This window comes from Neopsephotus bourkii, unplaced genomic scaffold (genome assembly GCF_033783945.1).
Source record: "Neopsephotus bourkii isolate Nb327-2 ecotype Australia unplaced genomic scaffold, CSIRO-AGI_Nbou_v1 NB_245, whole genome shotgun sequence".
NCBI lineage: Eukaryota > Metazoa > Chordata > Aves > Psittaciformes > Psittacidae > Neopsephotus > Neopsephotus bourkii.
This window is the reverse complement of record NW_026900755.1, coordinates 604,165-626,440: the sequence shown is the minus strand read 5'-3', so window position 1 is coordinate 626,440 and position 22,276 is coordinate 604,165. Positions and strand designations below refer to the sequence as shown.

At 44.6% G+C, this 22,276-nt stretch overlaps 1 protein-coding gene across 1 annotated transcript in view; it reads left to right on the top strand.

The window, feature by feature from the left end:
• The window catches only part of SLC7A10 (solute carrier family 7 member 10), a 41,103-nt gene extending 22,629 nt beyond the window's left edge, over nt 1–18,474 (top strand). The window contains exons 2-11 of the mRNA XM_061345910.1: nt 2,779–2,983; nt 9,147–9,298; nt 10,020–10,145; nt 11,032–11,185; nt 12,578–12,701; nt 12,797–12,900; nt 14,013–14,109; nt 16,680–16,829; nt 17,041–17,218; nt 18,284–18,474. Coding sequence (XP_061201894.1) covers nt 2,779–2,983; nt 9,147–9,298; nt 10,020–10,145; nt 11,032–11,185; nt 12,578–12,701; nt 12,797–12,900; nt 14,013–14,109; nt 16,680–16,829; nt 17,041–17,218; nt 18,284–18,417 — 1,424 coding nt within the window. The 3' untranslated portion in view covers nt 18,418–18,474. The remainder of the gene's footprint in view (nt 1–2,778; nt 2,984–9,146; nt 9,299–10,019; nt 10,146–11,031; nt 11,186–12,577; nt 12,702–12,796; nt 12,901–14,012; nt 14,110–16,679; nt 16,830–17,040; nt 17,219–18,283) is intronic.
• Nucleotides 18,475–22,276: the final 3,802 nt, after the last annotated feature.

Here is a 22,276-nt window from a genome sequence, read left to right as displayed (position 1 = left end):
AAAAACACACCATAGACTCTCTGTCAATGCATTTAGACTGCACTTAACTACCACTGTGCCAGACAGCTGTCGCCACCTTATCTGCACAGTTACACCTCGCCAAGACTCGTCTCTTCCCTGGCAGGTCTGCAGGGACACCACACTGCACTGCTGTGCGCCAGCTTGGGGTTTGCTGGATTTCTCACCTGTTACCAGTTTGGGGGATGCCATGCTGTGTATGGATTTCATCCAAAAAAGACTGACACAACGAAGAGGTGACACAAAGCACAGGAAGCTCTCACCAGGAGCTTGCTGCAGGATGTGTGTGTGCATCTGCTGTTTGCTGCCAAAATTAGCAGTAAACCTGAGCTAAGGTGAAAGAGAGCACTGAGCAGGAGACAGCGTGAGGGCAGCCGGGGGACTCATTTATGGGTTACTCTGTCTTTGGGCAATTCCCATTTGTTCACAATTCCCATTTGTTCAGTACTGCAGCTGCCAGAAAGCAATGTTGTCCCATCCCAAAGAAGCAGTTTAAAACTACAGATCTATTGTGGTGAAAAGCAGTATGTCTGAAGTTCAACATGCTCCCCAAAACTGCAGTATTTTCAGGTACATTGATCTGTCAAAAACCAGACACATCGAGGTATCTGTACTGGTAGGTAGCAGATCATTTTTAAGGGTCCTTTGTAACTTAAGGCCTTCGTCCAGATATACAACTGTTGCAGCTGCAACACAGCAGTACCAAAGACTGCCAAGACAGTTTTTAAACTCTTAAGGCAGGTATTTCTTTTCAGCTTAAATTCAAGATTTGTTACTGTTCTTGAACAAGGCACAAACAGCCTCCCAGAAAACCTTGTTTGTTTTAACTATGTCACAATGCTTCAGCCAGCTGGAGAAACTATGACCAAAAAGCCCCATAAATTTTAACAAGTATTATATGTGCTTTTGCAAGACATTAACTCCTCATCTATCTTCCTGAAAGATTTCACCACTCCAGCCATGTAGCATCCCAGTAGGGAAGATGCAGAACAGATCTATTAGTGCTATGAACAATATCATGTGACTCATCCGCATCATAACCCATTCCTTCAGTGCAGGCTGCTGTGATTAATGCTGCAGCAGTGCTTAGGGCTGCCTGTACTAGCTCAGCTAAGGAACAGCTACATTTAATTTTACTGTTGTTCTAGTATGATCTAGTTTTGTTAACATCTACATCCCTCTTCTTCTTTAAATGTATAGTGCTTCTGGTCCTGGTGGCTGTCCAACCCAGCTGCACTAGGAGATTGCAGGTGGGAGATGCCTTGGTTTTTCCTAGGGACTCCTTTCACAGCTAAAGATCTCAACACTTCCAGGGTTTTTCTGAGCTCTACTCTCAGTCTCCTCCATTGCCATTTAAGACATTGATTTCTGGCTTAACCTTATCTGTGCATCATGGACATTAGAAAAAGCACAGAAAATGTACCATTTACAAATACTGAATATATATTTGCACACTTATCTTCACTGGTCAGTGCCTCTCAGAGCGACCCTCCATCCCTCACATCCTATTTTACAGCCTCTGGACTGAGAGCTGCTGAGCCCAACCTGGCCACCAGCCTTAACAATCAGCATCCAATATTTTATTTTTATGACTGCGCTGATGAGAAATGCTTATAAAGTCAACTTTATAAGTGAGGATTTTAATACCAACTCAGATAAAAAGAGAGCCCTCAGCAGAGTCTTACAACAGCAGGATCTTCACGTCCTTTTGGGGGAAGAACTATTTAGATAGTGCTCAAAAATAACAAACCTGACAATAAAATCTCTCCTTCAAGACACTGAGCATCCACAAAGCACCACTTGCAGAGTGGTTTCTGCTGGCCTGGAAGGACACCATGTCCTGGCCCCATGTGAACAAAGAGCATCTGTGATATCCAGCACTCCCTTTCTACACCCAGCACTGCCACAGCTCATGCTAATCAGACAAAATTAGTAGGACAAAGTCCACATTGTCCAACATTTTACTCACTCTACAATATCCCTTTACAAATCTGTGAGTGATGACTACACAGCACAGGTATTGCAAATATGAAGTGTTAATGGATTTTTAGTTTTTCGGACTTTGGGGTTACTTTTTCAAGCACATAGAATCATAGAATAGTTAGGGTTGGAAAGGACCTTAAGATCATCCAGTCCCAACCCACCTGCCATGGGCAGGGACACCTCACACTAAACCGTGTCACCCAAGGCTCTGTCCAACCAGGCCTTGAACACTGCCAGGGATGGAGCATTCACAACCTCTCTGGGCAACCTATTCCAGTGCCTCACCACCTTAACAGCAAAGAACTTCTTCCTTATATCCAATCCAAACTTCCCCTGTGTAAGTTTTAACCCATAACCCCTTCCTAAATCTTAAATATCCCCTGGTAGCAAGAGCACTGCTTGGCCCTTACATTATAGATAATGATCTAATAGTTTTTGACCTCCCACCCACCCCGCCCCAAATATGCGCCTTGTTTAGATTTCTCTCTAAAGGAATCTAAGCATGAAACTGTTAGCTGCAAACACAGATGCTCACCAGAGTCTCACCATGCTTCAGCATTGCTCAACACATGCTTATTGCCCTTGACTGCTGGTAAATGACAACACTTTCCCCAGGACACAACCAGATAAAATAAAATCATGCTATTAAGAGGAAGAGAGGGTTTGGAGGAGCACTTTGGGTTGCTGGGGGCTGTGAGGTTTTTACCCTCTCTTTTAATAAGAAAAGAGCATTTTTCATTTTCTTCTGCCTCACTGCAAACCTTTTGTCCATTCCAGGTAACATCATTGGTTCTGGGATCTTTATTTCACCAAAAGGAGTCCTGGAGCATGCCGGCTCGGTGGGACTCGCTCTCATTATCTGGGTGCTTGGCGGTGGGGTGGCTGCCCTTGGCTCGCTATGTTACGCTGAACTGGGAGTGACTATCCCCAAATCGGGAGGGGATTATTCCTACGTCACAGAGATTTTTGGTGGGTTAGCTGGGTAAGTACCCTATCTCTATAAAGTCATTTGAAAACATGTTTATATTAAGCATTTTGTGTGGAAAAGATATTTGATGTGGAAGAGACAGGGAATATTTGTCAATAAAACACTTTTGTAAAATCATTTTTTCTGTTCTCATTAGAAATACCGAATGGCCCCTATGCACACCTCCTGGTGCTGCCTTCAAAGGGAAGACAATGGACACTTCCCATTCTCTTTCTGATTCAACAAAGTCCCTGATAGGAAAGAGCAATGCTGTAAATGATGCTTTGTCTTCATGACATTGCTGTGTGCCAGCCCTGAAGGATCGGTACCTTATACTGAGGAGCTTCACATGTGAAGGAAGCCAGGCCAGAGCTACTTACCATAGACCAAAGCTGCTTGTACTGCTGCTTCACTTACTATAGCTGTACAAAATAAGCGTTGGAAACACAAAAAGGAGAAAATGCTAACTCAGAGAATGATTTCTCTTTGAAAATACCGCTAACAGAGTAGAGTGGCTAAGGGAGGAAGGGGCAAGTGAGAAAAGGTCATAATTTATAGCTGACTGTCTACTTTTTTGTGTATTCAACAAGAGAAATAAAATCATGAGCCTGTACTCACAGCTCACTAGAGAAGCACCGAAACTCTGGCCAGCTCCCTGGTAAGGAAAGGTGCCATGGCACATGCTGGTTTATTTGTGGAAAAATAACCACCATAGCTGGGAACTAGAGAAAGAAGAAGGAAAAGGGAAAAGAATATTCCTTCTCATTTGAGATTCAAACCAGCTCATAACAGTTGACCTGGCTGCTGAGCTGACCAGCACAGGTGGAACACAGGCTGTCACCCTGCCCCTTGGGCTGTCTCTTTGCACTTGGCTCAGTGCTGCCCACCTGAAAACGCACTAGGTGGCAAGTTTTCTTTCACACTCAAGCCGTTGCCTTATACTGGTTGTCACAAAAGTCCGTGTTTCTTCAGCTGGAGGAATGACTCCTCTGAGCTCTGTCCCACTTTGCATGGAAAAATCACACTTGTGTCACAGCACGGATTGAGGCAACAGCAACACTGAGTCTCAGCTCGTCTTCACCAAGGTGTGTTCTCTCACAGCGGGAGGGAGCTGCATGGCAAGTCCCCTACTCCCTGGGATCCTGCAGCAGGCAGTCAGCACCTTCTCACACTGCCTGCTCCCAGAATGGGATCTGCAAGAAAACAAAGGGCATAAAACTGCATGCGCAGTACATCCTGGAAATATCTCTGTGAAGGAGGCCAGAAGCTATCAGTTTCACAAAAACAGAATGATGTGTTCTAGGGGAGAAAAAGAAAGTAGTAAGAAATCAAGTACAGCTAAACCTGGCTTTAGTTGTTCCTCAGCTCACTCTGTGCCACATTCAGAGGATTTGCATGGTGACAGAAAGCACCAGGCTATGCTATTGCTGTAACAAACAACATGCCTGTTGCTGATCACTACCCAGCATCTACCTAGGGACTGAGCAGTGCTCCCGCCTTCCAGAGTAGGCATCAGCTCGCTCGGTCACCAGGCTTGCAATGCACAAGCAATGTCAAAAAGCACAACTTTGTCAGCTGCAGGGAAGCAGTGCTCCCATTCTTGCTTTTCTCCCAAGAAAATTAGCATGTCGTAAGCATGACAAAGGGTTGCCTTAGGCAAGAAGAATCCAGGTAGGTTTTGGTGTACAAAGGGAGACCTCAGTTCTCCAGTAAAGCCAGGCTGGGATTGTGCACTGTTGCCCTTTGCTGAGCTAGCACCTACAGCCTGCAGCTTTGGGGAACTCCCATAAGGACCTTCAGTTTTCCACTTCAGAGCTCCCATTACCCTGCTGGCACTTGTGTGTGGGACTCTGAGCTGAGAAGGGCGTTTTGGGAGCCTGCGCTGTGCCTCCCCCCAAGGAAAAATAACACTGTTTCTCCAAAAGCCAGTTTTTGCTTCCGGTTTAATCCTCCTACAGCAAAGAACATGAAATCCAGCACACAAAGCTTTACTGCATCTGCCACGGTATTTTACCAACAGCAAATCTGAATGGTTTGGTCTGTGCACATGAAGATGTGTGTTACAGGAGTACATGCCATACCCGCCCAAACATTTCCTCTTCACTACTGTTGTCTTGTCCATGCCCCCAGAATCATCCCCATTCATTACGCCTTCCTGGTATAGGAACAAAGAAGTACTACTGTTTGATTGTAACAGCACTGGAGTATTACATGGCCCAGCTTCTGTGCCTGGCAGTATTGAGAGTTGGTTGAGTAACTGAAAGAGAATCATATCACTGCTAGGTGTGATTTAAGGAGAAGGGAATAAAAGAGAGAGGTAGGACAGGGCCATCTCCTGAGCTGGCAAAAGCTCCGAGTCTGAGAGCAGCCAAAGGACAGTGCCTGAAGTGCTGCTGAAAGCAGTGGTGATGGCAAAACTCAGCTGGAGATGACCCTGAAGAAGGGGCACCAGTGGCAGCTCTGACCAGGGAAAGAGGTGAGGGTGGGCTCCTGATCACTGGGCTGTGCTCTGGTACCCGAGAGCAGGTGTTCCACTTTCATCTTCATTTAGATATCATCTTGGTTTTAAGCAGCATTTGTGTATGAGCAGGCAATGTGTCACATCCTGTGCTGCTGGAGCTGACTGAGCACAGCTCGTTTTACATGCAGACAAGCTTGCATGTCTGTACGGGTCATAAAAAGAACATTACCTAAAATAGTAAGAGGCTTAATATGTGTTCTTGCAGAAGACAATGAATAAATTCAGCTCCATGAAAGACTCACTAGTGCATTTCTGATAAATAGAGCTTCTTCCAAATGCTCAGCAATAACGTTGCAACCAGCATAGCTGTTTCACCAGCAGTGCCTAATGGCTTGGACATAGTCCTTACTACAAATCAGTAGTACTGATACCAGCAGCAAGCTCTAAGCCAAAGCTTTGACAAGTAAGTGTCACTCTAGACTGCAAGTAAAACATGCTTCAAATACACTTCTGTGTTTCCTTTTCATTAATGATGCAAAAATCTAAAGTTTCCAAAGGCAGTGAGTTTTTCAGCAATGTAGGATAATTTTAATAATATTCAAATTAGCTCCCACTTTCTTAAACCAGTTCAGCTTTTCCTGTGGTAAGGGGTTTGTACTACAGCATCTATTTCAAACTGTTCTCTGTTGTTGATGACACACAAGTAGGACACACTGTAATTTTCTATTTTCATAGGCTGCTTTGACTCCATGATATCTTACATCTAATGTGAGATCCTCTTGGGAGTACAAGGCACATCCCAAATACATGTTTGAGATCCTATTTCACCAAGTCCATTAGACTACTGGAGACACAGATCAGACCATGCTGTTCCCTTCTTTCCACCGGTGAAGAAATCAGTATGCAGACATATCTGAAAATAAAATCAGTTTTGGTCCAGGGATGACTGACGCCTCCTCATGAATGCCACACCTTCCCCAAAGCAGCACATCCCACCACAGTCTGTCACTTATTCCAGTGTGTTTCTGAAACCGCAAGAGCAGCTATATCTCCTTTTTCTCTGCATTCAGCTGCTTTAAGCCTGTTTCTAACAGCCTCATCACTTCTTAGCAATAAGAGAAGATTTAATTTCTCAGGTCTTGTAGTGCTGTACATTACTGAGTAGCTGTGAAAGTCTATCAGACAGGGTTCAGTTCCTGACAGCCCCAGTGCCACAGATCAGCCCTCAGGGCAGTAGTTCCCCCACTTTCCATTTGAAGAACTGGACAGAGTAACTCCAGGTGTGCCCTGATGACTTCTCCCTGCTCCAAACTGAGCTTTGGGCTCCCTGTGCTGGTTACACTCACTCTGCACGACTGCCCAGGGCAGAAATCACACCTGCAGCCCACCACCCTTTGCCTGATCCTGTGCTCTGTAATGGCAAGGACAGCTGATGCTCAGCTATGTCCACAGGGAATTTCTGCCCTCTGTCACTTAATTATAACTGATCCAGAATAGTTGTTCTTCATTAAGGAAATTGTACTCTTAAGATGATAAAATGTGGTGCATTTAAAGCAAAGACTTCCTAGAAGACTTGAAGTGTTGGGTGGTAATAACCGGCATTAATTCCTGCCTGCCAGTCAGAGCAAACACCACAAGAGCAAGGCAAGCACTTGGCAGTGTATCCCCAGCCCCAACAGCTACTTGTTCAGGGATGTGATCTAAGTGACCCATTTTTCTGAGAACCAACCGCTGGTTAAAGCTTACCTGGAAAAACAAGATAAAAATGGGCCCACATCTTAGGCAAGCTTCTTTCTTATTTTGTTGCCATCTTTCATTTGAGCTTCTCATTTGACAGTGCACCTTCGTCACCCTCTGCTAAAATTCTGCATTTACTTTAATTGGTGTTACCAGTCCTGCATGTATTTTGATTCAGCATGAAACAAAATGACTGTCAGAAATCGACTGAATTATTCATGTTTCCATTAAACCATATTCTACTCAATACCAACACACTCCATGTTAACACAGAAGTAAGGGTCAGTTTTGCCTGAAATACTGTTTTCAGAGTTATTCTCCTCACTGAATGCTTCCAGCTGAATTCAGCCTTTATAGACTCCCTGAACTAAGATAAACATGATAGGGAAGAGCCTGTGGCATCTGCCACCAAACCCCATGGCTCCACAGGTGTGGCTGAACCTGACTTTGCTCAGCAACACCAGCATCCTAATCCTATCAGCAAATTATTATGTATTATTATGTATTATTTTCATTTATTATTTTATTGTTCTATTAATAATATTATTAATATTTTTATTTATTATTATTTTACTGCAGTTAATTGCAGCGTTTAAGTCATAGTTAGCCTTAGTGGGGACCAGGCATGTTAACTCATCCAACAAGCAGGGTCTGCAAAGTGGGTACACCACCCACAGCACCAAATAGCACAAAGCAATTACTGGAGGAAATTGCTCTGAACCACATGGAAAATATTAGAAATCATGAAGGTAAAAAAAAAAAAAAGGAAAAAAATAGGAGTCACACAACAAAATATAAAGAAAGGAGAGGAAAAAAAAAAATTTAAAATCAGTGATGCCATTTGAGAGGGTCACAAGCTCTTGCATCATGCCAGCTTGCCGAACTGATTCTTTGATACTTACTAAGAAAAAGGAAGCATCAGGCTGCCCCATACTCATCAGAAGTAACAAAGAACTGAGAAACACCCACCACATCTGTCCAAGAAACACCCAGCAAGCAGCACTCCCCCCATCCATGTTAACAGCAGCGGGTGGGACCCCTCAACTTAAGTGCCACACTTAAGGGACTGGCAGCAGGCACCATGTGGGGAGGGAGCAGCTTCTAAGAGGGCAGCCCATGTAACCCAGAAATTATATTGTATTATTTGGAGATGTCTCCCAATCCTCATTTGTGCTGGGCATCGCTGCATGTTACACTGGTATATGGATGAACTAATGTGTATGAATCTCTGTGTACATACATGGCAAGAAGGATTTCACTTTCTTGCAGTAGCTACTTGTATTTTAAAGCACAATACTTACTTTAAAAGCAGATCTACTGCTGCTCTTTAAGATAAGTGAACTTCTTCCATTTTCTCAGTGTGAGACAACAAACTGCTTCACACTTTATATTTGCAAGGGTACCTCATTTGATTCAATTGCCTTCAGCTGCAGGTGAAGGCAGACAACCAGCCCCGGTGCGCCCCAGCTGAGTGATTGCAGGACACTGCAGCACTAACCTGCCCTGGCCCAGGTCACGGAGCCAACCTGAACAATGACAAGGAACCCCCCAGTGACTGGTGGGGAGCCAGTAGCAGCCCCAAGAGTGCAGCTTGGGCCCTGCTGAAACCCTCCAGAGGTATCTTCAGTGTAGGGACTGCGATCGGCTGAGGTGACACATCAGCCCAGGAGCAAGAGATGCTTTCACTTTGGCATGCAGAGCTAAATCAACATGTGCCCGATGGGCATAATTCTCACTCTACTGGATATCCCTAAATTGTGCTTTGCTTAGAAATGTTTAATTCAAAATCCAGATTGCACTGGGAACAGGGGAAAAGGGATGAGGAGTGTCACAAGTAGGTGACTCTTAGATGTGACTGAGATGAAGGTGCCAGTCTTGCTGTGTTGGTAGCTGTCCTGAAGCACTGCACAGCCAAGTATGCAATACCTCCTCCAGCACACCCCTAACGCTTGCTTTCTTGTGCTTTGTCGTGTCTTCCAGGTTTCTGCTGCTGTGGAGTGCAGTGCTTATCATGTACCCTACCAGTCTGGCCGTCATTGCGCTGACCTTCTCAAACTATGTCCTGCAGCCTGTCTTTCCTAACTGTATCCCCCCCTATAATGCCTCCAGGATCCTCTCCATGGTGTGTTTACGTGAGTATTTGGTTCTTGCACACACACACAAAGCTTGTCTTGGTTTTACATGGGATCACTCGAGGGGCCACTCCAGCCAGGCTGGGGTCACGGCCACAACAAGGGAAGCCCCAGGACAGGCACCATGACCGGTGTGGGATATTCAGTCTCTTCCTGCTTGCCTGCAGCAAGCACAGTGGCTGGAGCAGGGTATAAGGGCACCTGAATCCCTGCAGGTCCCAGGGAAGTGGCAGCAGGCAAGTTTATGGGATGAGGCAGGGCCATGGGTACTCAGCATGGGTGACCCACCATTTGAGCCCTTCCTAGTCTTCTTTTACATTCACAAATGCAGGTGTGTAGGAAATGCAGGATGCCACTGGCTCCATGTTAATTACTTACAGAGCCAGGAAAAGCAAGCCAGAACTACAAGGCCCAGAGACATTCACCATTTCCATGAGGAGATGGTGATCCCTACACATTGAGCACTACCCAGGCACAGTAACTAGACCTTCGGGGAGCTTCAGCCAGCAGCACCCAAGGCAGGAAGGCTGCTGGCTGACAGGGACACCCCTGCAGCTGGGATTCTCCTAAGGAAAGGCAAAGCTGCTCCTCACCTTGCTCCCAGCCACGCTAGAGCTCCCCACAGGGATGTGCAGGTCACTTTGTGCTTTTCAATGCTTTGGCTGTGTGGTCTTAAATAAACATGTTTTCACGTCACTGAATTCAGTCTTTTGCTCTCCAGTCCTCCTGACCTGGGTGAACAGCTCCAGCGTTCGATGGGCAACACGCATTCAGGATATATTTACAGCAGGAAAACTCTTAGCCCTGGCCCTTATCATTACTGTGGGCTTCATACAGATCTTTAAAGGTACTCTGTGAGACAGCTCCAACACGGGTATGGTACTGTTGATAGAAGTAATTTTCCCCACTTACTGTTTTCTCCTTACAAACTGACCCAGAGGAGTGCTGGGTTTAGCTGAGCTGCAGGGCTGCGTATTCACACAGCCACGGAAAGGATGTCACCACAGAGAAATCAGCTGTATTCTCTCAAACGAGTCCCTTTCTGGCTCACCTCATTGGTTCTGATGGAATAAATGCAGCTGAGGATGTTTCAGAATAGTTACTGAAATTTTTTAACCTGTTGAATGTTCCTTAAATTTGAAGTACCCTGGGTGTAAAATGAATTCGGGCACTAGTCAAATTTCCTACAAAAAGTCACTTATAAGATTAAAAATAGGCAAAAACCAAGGTCTCACTGACTCACCAACTTAACAGAAAGCAGAAAACACAAAAGGCTCACCGTGTTTTTATCATGTATATGATGAGTCATGTAAAGGAAGATAAAGTATGGCATTTGCAGAGAGCAAACGCTTTTTCACAGTGGTAACAGTCCCGCCGCCTGCCAGCCCCACAGACATTTTATTTTTCAGTATTTCTACTGAGCACCACGAAACTCTTGTAAAACAAAACCACATTAAAAACAGGCAGGAACCGACCCTGCCCAGGAGCAATCCTCAAGCACTGCTGGTTGGTCCCATGAGGCGCAGTGCAATGAGGGATGCTGTGAGTACAACCCAAGCTGCTTCCCCAGGACACCACCCCGCAGAAAGCCCTGCAAGTGCAGTTCCAGCCCATGGTGACATGAAGAGCATGAAGTCCCAAATCCAATGAAAATAAAGACTAAAAATCACCTGTTTCGTGGTGTGTCTGGTAGGTAGGGGTGGATTAATCTCTTGCTTGCGCTCTCTGTGCAGGAAACTACAAAGAGCTGACACCAAGCAACGCATTCAATTTTTGGATGACTCCATCTGTGGGGCATTTAGCTTTAGCTTTCCTTCAAGGGTCATTTGCGTTCAGTGGCTGGAACTTCTTGAACTATGTAACGGAAGAACTGGTTGACCCCCGCAGGCAAGTATCCGATTCTGTGCCATCCACCCTTTCTTGAAGTGCTGAGACATTGGAGTTATCTGGTAATATAATTCATTTCATAAGCTGCAGCAATATCCTTCCATGTCTATGGGACTGGTCTTTCTAAAGTAGAGAGAGACTTTTTGTTTGGAAGAGATGGGAGGCAAGTTAAAGGAACAATGGAATTAAAAATGTATTGCATAAGGCATTAACTGAAACCAGCCTGTAAAACAAAGCAGCATCTTTACGGCACTGTTCAATCATACAGTGCTTCTATAGCAAAAAATAACCATCAATGAGATGCCATTCAAGTGGATATAGGGAGAATCACTTCTATCAGAAAAACATGGGATTATGTTTAAGTCCCTTTGCTTTTTCACCCAAAGGGGATCTTCCACAGACACCAGAAAGAGGAGATCGGAAAGTAATTGCATAGCTGCTCCCCCCCCCCAGGGCAACCAACCTCATGCTGGTCCTGGGTATGGGAAGGGGCTTGAAAATGGTTTATCACAAGCAGGCTGTAAAGCTGGAGGGAAAGTGAATGTTAATTTAGTAAAGCAAAGCTCAAATGTTTCAACATTTCTGAGCTGATGAAGTGGAATGACGAATGGCAAGAGCAGCTCTCCGAGCATTATTTCTGGGCATCCGAGGCACACAGTGATTAAACAAGGAGAAATTGAAGCTATTACAGTGCTTGGGTGGGAATGAATTAGAGCTGCAGCCTTACAAGAAGCTCTGCACGTAACTCGCACTAGTGAGTGGCAAAGTACACGTCCAGAGACCTTGGCACGAATAAAGCAAGCATGGCACAGTGTTCCCTTAGTAAAACACCAACATTTTAATGGACCACCACAATTTCAAAGCTGAATAATAAAAAGTTATGACTTAAATAAGGCAAATGTGGCCTCAGTTGAGAAATAAAGAGGAAAAGGAGTGAATGGCTGTTTTTATTATTATTGCAGTCTCCAAGGGGAAACTATAAAAAAAAAAACTTCCCATTTTTACTAAATCTGTTCAAAATCATAAAGGTTAAATAAATTTTTAAAGACCTTTTTTGCAAATCTGACACATGGAGAGAAATCTATTATTACCTGTGATACAGGGTGGTTCAGGTGTCAACCTCTAAGGAGGTTTCCGTATCAGAGGTCAAATAGATCTGTACTGCTGTAAGTTGTCATGGTGGTGTATGACCAGACCAGGTTTAAGGCATGGAGCAGGCCAAGACAGCCACCTGAACAACAGGATCTTGCTCCTTTTCAGAGCAGGGGAAAGTAATGCAAAACAAGGCCTTTCACTGCACCACTGGTGCCTGTACACACAGCTGTACATGGTTGTTGTGGTCTCGCTGTACATGACTGTAATTCTTATCTACCCTCCTAATTCTCTTATTAGGAACCTACCTCGTGCCATATTCATATCCATCCCATTGGTGACATTTGTGTATACGTTCACCAACATTGCATATTTCACTGCCATGTCACCCCAAGAGCTCTTGTCCTCCAACGCTGTGGCGGTAGTAAGTAAACCATTCCCTGGATGTCCAAAATACACTTTGATTTTGGTTCTGTGCTTTGCAGTGTATTTCAGTTTCTCTGCCTTCTGTTGCTTTAGACATTTGGTGAAAAGTTACTGGGCTATTTTTCCTGGGTTATGCCAGTCTCAGTGGCCCTATCTACATTTGGAGGAATAAATGGATACCTTTTTACCTCATCAAGGTTAGATGCAGTACAATTTTATGAACATTATCTAATTTGGGGAGGGGCTGGTTTAATTGCATTTGCTAAAGAAATGCTAGCTAGACATTTTGGATGTTGTAGAGCATGAGGTCGTTGTTGGGTGTGTTGGATACATTCAGTTATGAATTGCTCTGTTTTGAATCATCAAATGTAATATTGAATCGTGGAATCTCTTGCAAAATAATCCTTATGAGCTTCTGAAATTGTCTGCAGATGTGGAATAACTCACAGTAAGAGCCTAACACGGCTTTAGCATGGAACCAAAGTCATTTTACATCAATAAAGTTCCAGTAGCTATAAGCTAAATCGTGCTTCACTCAAAGAGCAGTTTTAGGGCCTGGTGCTGTTCCCAGTTACAGACATTTTCATTCTGTAGTGGAAAAACTCCTTTTGGGCAAGATGTTTTGCATGCACGCTGCTGATAGTGGGGCCAGAATCTGTGAAGTATATTGCAGCGTACTCTATAAAGTCTACTTATATTAACTGACCTCTCTGAACTTAATTAAAAAGTTATAAAAAAGTTGTGAGGAAACAACTCAAGTCTTAAGTACCTTGGGAAGTTATTTATCTCAGCACTTTCATGAGTACAATGAGATGCCACAAATCTGAGTGCATATGTTACAGGTTGTGCACTTAGAAACGAAGTTAAACTTCAGGAATGTTAAACCTTATTTAAAACCTTTCTGACACTGGAAACACTATCTATGAGGGGTTTTGTGCCTTGGCTGTGTATAGCTGATCCCCACACAACCTCCACAGTACTCATCCCACCCTGGGTAAGGAGGCAACCCTGACAAACTGGACAGATTTCAGTCCTCCTGCTCAGAGGTAGTTTGGCATCTCAAAGCAGGTCACTGCACAGATGCTATTAGCCATTAGAGGCTTCATATACTGAAGGGTCTCGTTTCAGTGACTTACATCGGGTTACGTAAGCAGTCTCTAGTCATCTCCCCAGTTGCAGCTCAGCACCCATAGGCTACAGCTCCCTTCCACAGCAGTGCAGGTGGTTGAGATTAGAGATGTTCTATGGCTAGGAACTGAAGAGGCTGTTGTACACCCAGCTGGTTCAGCATTACTGCTCTCATTTCCAGGTTATGTTTCTCCGGTGCTCGAGAAGGCCATTTGCCAAGTCTGCTTGCCATGATCCACGTCAAGCACTGCACACCCATCCCTGCCCTGCTCGTCTGTGTAAGTTTTACTGTCCCTGCTCTGCTTTTCTGTAGCCTGCTTCTATAAATACTAAATCACAGAGAGAAGAGCTTGAGAGGCCATTAAACCCCATAAGGAGGAGAAGAGAGTCAGCCAGGAATGCTGCTGGTGGGTGCTGGCCAAGCACCTCCAATGGCCCCAGAGGGGAGCAGCCTTCAGCTTCAGAAATAATCCCTCCTATTCCCAGCCATCCTGGGGGTCTAAATGGTTTCCCTCATCCCTAACTTGAGCTGCAATTTAAGCCCATTACCACTTGTTCTACCCACAGCAGAGGCAGAGACTGACTTTTGAAACAGACAATTTGTTTAAGAAGGGAGAAGCTCTTTTGATGAATTTTGCCTGCTTTACACAAGCATTTGGGAACGAAGAGCTTCATACACTTTTACCAATAGTGAGGGTAGGATATGTGATGGGTTTTACTTCAGCATCAAAGACATTACAGAGGAAAATGACTCTTGGTGCTGCTGTCCCCTGTTGCATGGCCTGAGAAGGGGAATTCCCCAAGGGGCATTTATCTGAAATCTTGGCTAGCTGCAGATTTGCCACTGATACAAAAACGGGCGGGTTTGACCCCAGATGCACCGGGAAGGTGCACACCTGTGTATCTGTCTCCCAGCAGTAAAAGCAATTCTGTCACAATACACCCAGACCAAATTCCACCAAATAAGCCTCCTGCATATTGTGCTTTTATGGCAACATTTGCATCTAGCTGAGGCTTTACAGCACCCCTGGGGCTTAGTGCCCACCACAAACACCTCATGTGTTGCCCATGCAAGGTGTTGGAGTAGGCAGAGACCCCTGGTCCCACCATGGGCTACTGCTGGGCTGCCGGTGCCAACGAAGGGGAACTCTTTTGTCCTTAAAAATACATTGTTTGAAATTACACACTGAGTTTCAGAGGCTGCTTCACCGTGAAACAGCTGGCTGATCCTTCAGGCGTACACCAGTTCTCTGCTCTGTTCAAAACATCCTCCTTGAAGCACAGTATAATCACAGAACAAGGTGTTTTAAAGCAGCTCTGGGTATAACAAGTCCTAGGAAATATTAATTTATTAACAAATATAGACATCTACAATAACAAACTGGGTCAGACTTTAGCCAAACCTAATTAATACCCCAGGTTCCTTTTTCTCTTACAATGAATCATACCTAGCTCTTTGCATGAAGAAAGGTTTCTTTGTACATGGAGAAAGGCCTTCCTAACACCGCCAGCGAGGCCTGTATTTTTACTAATCCTTTCAAAAATCAAGGGACCAAGCTAAGTGTAGAATAAACAGACTGGGGTTTTTTGCGATACAGTGGGGAGCATCCAGCTCTCCTGCCTGCCATGTGGCTGTGGCCAGGCAATCGAGGGAGCAGCAGACCCCCTGCAGCCTTGTACCACCCAGCAGTCGTGCCCACACCATGAGCAGACCTGACACATTGGTGTCACCTATGCACAGAATCACGATGCTCCAAGCAGCGTCGCTGTAAAACCTGTGAGTGGCAGGAGCGGATTGTGTGTGTGTATGACACTGTCAGAGGAAAGCCAGGAACTCATTATACAGATATAAAACACCCTCCTATTTTAAATCCATTTTGTGGTGATTCTGCCCAAGGTGTTGGAATCCCCCTATCAGGCCTGTGAGGCTTTGAACAGGAGAATGGAGGGACTAGAGTGTTGTTTGATAGCGGTGTTTAATTCCTGGTGTTGGTGGTGCAGAGGCCCTCCCTTCCAAGAGGACTTTGCCATTGGAACAGCAAATTGAGAAAAAGAGACATAAGCAAAAAGAGAGCTTGGAACAAGATACCAAAAACCTGAGCTCTCTGAAGGGATGTGGATACTTGGCTTCCCTCAGGTTCTGGCCACCATCAGTCAATGTTCACAGGACCAGTATGTGATGGAGGCCAGGGCTCAGCTCCCAGGGTACTGAGCAGCAATGGTGTAGGACCCAGGGAGCCGGCTCTCCTGACTTTGCACAGTATAAACAAGCGAGTTTATAGCATGGAAATTTCCACCATCAATCTGCCAGCTTCCAAACACAAGTAATGCTCGAAAGATTAATGATGCCAGTCATCTGCAGAATGAGCTGTGGACCAGCAGGGATAAAGGGCAAAGCTCATTCTTTATAATACACAGGGCACCTGCAACAACGTAGTGCACTGACCACAACATGTTCAGTCTGCAAGAAATCCTTCCATCAGCAGTTCTCACCATAGGGGTCAATAGCCTTTAAATAACAGGAATGGGTAGAGTGGAGCGACACAGAGCTCTGCCAGCCCTCCCGGCCCTGCCTGCCCAGTCATGGCCAGTAGAGTCACCTCTGCCAGCACCTCGGGGTATTTATAAACAGATCCTCAGCATGTCCCAAATAACCCTAAATCCCCACTGAGCCCCAGTGGCACAGCTCAGGGATAATGCTCGGAACCACAGGAGGCAGCAGATATCCAGTGGGGCCTGTAAACAAAAGGCATTTAAACGCTTTAATGGGGTTTTTGCTTGGTTTTGTTGGGTTTAAGCTGCTCTTTCTAGTAATGACTCAAGGAAGGTTATACTTCTCTCTTTGCAGTGTATGGCCACTCTTGTCATCATGCTTGTTGGAGACACATACACGCTAATCAACTATGTGTCATTCATTAACTACCTCTGCTACGGAGTGACAATTATAGGCCTGATTGTGTTACGATGCAAGAAACCCAAAATCTTCAGACCTATCAAGGTGACAATGTTAAAGCTAAATCTCTTAGTTGCAATAGTGATGCAAAGGGTGGGATGGGCACACCAAGCCCTCTGTCTGTTTTGAATAATGGTTTATTTTTTTGATGTAGTGGTAATGTCTTATGGTCCCAAACCATGTCCCAAAGAGCCATTAGTGTAAAAATGGGATACACACAACCACAGCCGTGTTCTGCTCTGCTCTCTCCTGGTAGGTGAACCTCCTCATCCCCATCACTTACCTGGCGTTTTGGGCATTTCTGCTGATCTTCAGCTTATACTCCGAGCCAATTGTCTGTGGAGTTGGACTTATTATCATTTTAACTGGAGTACCAGTGTTCTTCCTTGGAGTCTACTGGAGAAATAAACCAAAGAGTGTAAATAGGCTAATAGGTAAGCCAGTGCCGCTGTGCCTCGCTGCACTCCTGGTTGTGCTTGGGTCTGCAGGGATCTGCTTAACCTCTGAACCAGCAGCACTAAAACAGCAAGGGAACATCCCGTGCGAGCCCAACCACCACTCCTGGTCACAGGTGGCCCTTGGGCACAAAGCTTGCCTTTGGGCAGCTGTTTTGCTCGCTCCTGAGAATGTTTGCTCACCTCCTTTCATGCCTCTGTGCCGCACCCCATCTGCTCTGCTCAGCTCACTCACCAGAGTCTGCCCCAGAGCCAGATACACAGGAGTGCAACAGTGAGGCGCTGGCACAGGGTGCCCAGAGAAGCTGTGGCTGCCCCATCCCTGGCAGTGTTCAAGGCCAGGTTGGACAGGGCTTGGAGCAACCTGCTCTAGTGGAAGGTGTCCCTGCCCATGGCAGGGGTTTGGAACTGGATGAGCTCTAAAGTCTCTTCCAGTCCAAACCATTCTGTAATTCTATTAAGGCTCAATGAACTATCACTAAAGGACTAATAAATGCACACAAGCTTTCATCCCACTCTGCCACCAGCACATCCCGCTGCACAAACCCCACATGGCACAGTGAATTATTTCACCCTCAAAAGAAAGCCTTACGTTATCACTCATGTAAAATTAAAACTGCACATAAGTCTTTGATGGCTTGGCTATGATTGGCTTTTAATTGCTTTGCTCTGAGGCAGGGACTTTAAAACAAGCACACTGCAGCCCTTTGCTCTGACCAGAGGTCCCCAGGATCAGCAGTCCCCACTGCTGACACAGTGCCAGGAGGGCTGGCAGCCATCCCAGCCCATCTCTGCCAGCACAGCTCTGCAAGGGGCTGGGAAATGCATCCCTAACACTGGCCATCTTAACCTGCCCCTGCTTCACCAACTGTTTTATCATTGAGTTGGGGATGAGAAGGGTTGGAGGGGCAGTCTCTGCACAGCAGGACCAAGCGGCTATGGATGGGAAGATGCACATTGATTCACACATTGCATCCCCCCGGCATCGTGCTTTTAGACGAGCTCAACCATTCCCATTAACCACCCGCACGTTTGCTCCTGCAGAGTCCATGACGTGCTGGGGACAGAAGCTGTGTTTTGTGGTCTACCCTCAGGGGGGAGTTGCGGAGGAAGAGGCATCCTCAGCACCCTCGGCCCGCTCTCGGCAGCAGGCAAGCGAGACGGACACGAGGAAGTAACGGCGTGGCCTCGGAGGCTGCAGTGGCTTCTTGTTTACATCCCGGTTTTTGCTGAAAGTTTTTCTGGAAAAAACTATAAAAAAAAAAAAAAATGTTTTAGAGCTCCAGTAGTGAAGCCCATCAGTGTGCTGCACCCTCATGGCATCTGTAGCTGTTAGGTTTTCCCTAAAAAGGAAAAAAAAAAAAAAAAAAGAGAAAAAGAAAATTTTGAAAAAATAAAAATAAAAAATAAAATAAGGCACTGGTTGCTTTTTTTTTTTTTTTTTCTGGTAGCAAACATGCTCAGCGGGGAAAAGCAACACAGATACAGCTCTGGAATACTGATTTTAGCTGCTGTGAGGGTCCGTCAGAGACATACGAATTCAGGCATTTCAAAAGTAGGGCAGCTCCCAATACAAAATCAAAGTAGAGAAATCAGGAAGTGAGGAGACCTTGGGACACCCATGACAGCCAGAAAATCTCTGTACCTGGGTGGGGTGAGTCCCCACAAATCACAGAAGGTGTAAGAGTTCCAGCCTAAAGGATCACCCCTGTCTGAGAACCCCAGCACCGGGGCAGCCAGGGCTTTGCATTGAGTGCTAACCAGCCAGGGTGGTCCTTAAGAGTCCAAGGTACAAACCGGTGCCTGCCTGACTGTCCAGGTATCATTTGGTGACACAGGAAAAAATACACATGCAGAAGTAGTGACAAAAATCTTAAGTATCTCAATTCTGAGGCATTTTTGGAAGGGCGAAGCTGGGTTCCTCTATCCCGATGGGGACAGTGCTCCTCACACCACCCGGTAAGTAACCTGGTCTAGTGGAAGGTGTCCTTCCCTGTGGCAGGGGGGTTGTAAGCAGATGAGCTTTAAGGTCCCTTCCAACCCAAACCAATTGTGATTCCATGTCATTTGCTTCGAATTCCCCATTTCAACTACCCTAAGCCAAACAGCAAACCTAAATCATCCTCACATCTGATGCTCTTTAAAAAGTGTTTCGCGTATTTTATTTGTGGCAAAGACTAGGAAAAACCTCTAGTTGACCTATTTAACTAATATATAAAGATTTTCTGCTGTAGCAATATATCCCCTTTCACAACAAAGGATCTTTTGAAAATGCAAAACACAAGAACAGCTCTGGGCAACATTCTGAGTTGCTACCATTCTTCTGCAACTTCTGAAAACAAACCCTGTCACGTTCAGTAGCCTTGGTAACAGCCCTGTGGATTTAATTTTAAAAGTATCTTTCTATGTGTTACAGGCCCTGGTATAAAAATTAAGGATTCCTTGTCTCTTAGTTTATCAAGTACCACACACTCTATGAAGATTTAAGTATGGACTCAAAACAAGGAGCAAGTTCAAGAAGCATTAGCTTCCCAACATAACTTACTATTCAGAAGTATTTTTAAATACCTATCCATCCCTCTGAACTTCCAGACAGAAGACCCTCAAGACACAACTTACACTCTGCTCTTTGTATAAAGCTGTAAATCCTAAGAGATTAAAATGCGTATTTTGCTAAAGAAAAAGGTGCGGGTTATGTGTGTACAAATGCACGCGTGTGAAGAGAGATTCCACATTTTAAATGCTGTTTTGACTATGTGAAGTTTGCCAATGAAAATCATATATATTCTGCTTCCTTTTGTTTTTAATTCACAGCACACCTCCCCTATTTATTCTAAGCAGCACCTGAACACTTCACCCACACTGGAGGCTCTCGTGGCCAAGTCTTACTTTCCATAGTTCAAAATCCCCATTCTGTGGTATCATTTCCAACAGATTCATTTTTTCAAGAACTTCATTATCTAGTGGTAAAATTAAATGTACTATGGCACCCGCAATGATGACTGCTTTCAGAACTGTGAAGGTTTGGTGTGGTTTTATTTTTGTTGGTTTAAACAATTATGGTGTGGAAATCAGCCAGTACCCAAACTTTGCAGCTCTTGAGACAAGAAGACTGCTTGGTAATGAGAAAGATGGTAGTAATAATAATAATAATAATAATGCGCTACTGAGACTTTCCTTGGCTATTCTTAAATGAAATCAAAAGGAAAATTAAAGGATCGATTGCCTCCTTGTTGTTAACTGAGTTTGGCTCAAATTTTTCCTGATTATACTGCCTTGAATTAGAACAATCAACACCGGTCCTTAAATCACTAGGTTGAATTTAGAACCCGACAACTTAGTAGACCTCATCTTTGAATTACATACCAATCCCCAAAAGGTGTGCCAGAATGTCTCATTTCATTTTTAGGAACTGCTTCATCTGTGCTTTCAATATCACATATATTATTTGTAAAGGCCTGCAAAAGTTAGTTCCCAATGTGTAAAATTTCTAACCACAGAAATCAATGTACAGCACTAGAAAGATAAATTCATATGCTAAATAAAATTTAGCAGCATGCTCAACCCTGTGTAAGCTTGAGTCTTCCAAAAGAGGAAGCAACAGGCCCAAAGGAGATATAATTACTAGTATTTTAAAGCCCACCAAACAAGAGACCCCTGCTCCAGCAGGAGGATTGGACTAGATGATCTTATGAGGTCCCTTCCAGTCTCTAGCATACTGTGATACTGTGTGATACTGTCAGAGACAAACCTTGAGACAAGCACACCAAGAATACTGTGATACTTGATAGCAAGTTGTTTCCAAAAGAAAGGAATTTAAACAAAGCTTTAAAAGCAAAGTTATACTATGTAATACTATATATTATATGCTATTATATTTATGTAGCATAAAATATTAGAAGTGGCAATGCATAAAAATATTCTGTGCTGTGTATTCTTTTAGTGCTGGCAATAAGACAGCATTCGGAGAATTTCAGAGAGAAAATGAGATGATGCAAGCATTACAAATGGTGTCACATCTAAGTCAGCTTAATGCAAAGTCAATAAAAGATGTATTGGATTATTCTTACCTGAATTATCGCTGTACTGAGAAAAGCAGCAGTAGATCATACCATCACTCTTCTATGTGCTGTGCAAAATGCAGACAGGGAAGACAGTCCCTTTCCCAAGCAAGACGATGCTCAATAGGACACAAGAGCTGGGTGGGCACCGGTGGGAAGCACAGGGAGAATAAGGCAGAGCTGCTGCTGCTGGCCTACCTGCTCTTCAGCAGTTTCATGAACTTGATAAAGGAATTGGCTATTTTCAGTTCACATTAGCACATAAATCAGAAAAGTTTGATCTCAGCAGCGTCAAGGAGAGAGACCTGCATCAGTTCAGAGTTTTCATCCGATTCCAGAATGATTGATGTGTTGCTGTGTATTTAATAATACATCTGAGTTGGAAGCATCTTTACCAAAAAATTGTATCCAGAAATACGCAGATAAGATGTCATTCACCACACTCTTATCATTTCTGAAAGCACAACCCTGACTCAGCCCTTTACAAGGGGACCAGCCCCTGGAGACCACCACCATTGCGTGGTGAAGTCATGGTAGATTGGCAAACCCATCAAAGAGCCCACTGCCCCTGCTTGTCTGTGAACAAGCTGATGCTGTGACAGCAGATGTGCCTCTCCATGACAAAAAGCTGAAGCTAAATAAAATGATTCATCTTGGAGGTGAAAGCAAATAAATGAACAAACACTCAAACAACCCCCAGCAAACATGCTCTCCCACGCTTCATTTTCAGAGGCCTTTGTCAAGGTATTTCTCACGTTTCACTCTCTTATTTGTGAATTCTTAAAGCCTTCAGAACAAACCACATTTGCTTTCCAGCTCCTTTGTATCAAGCACTAAAGAACAAGAGGTTAGCAATTACTCAGCTGCTGAGGAGCTTCATGATGGATATTGAAGTATATGTCATAACTGAAAATGTGAAAAAAAAATGAAGGGTAAACTTTGCTTGGGGTTTGTCTTTTCCTAAAGCCTTAGAGTT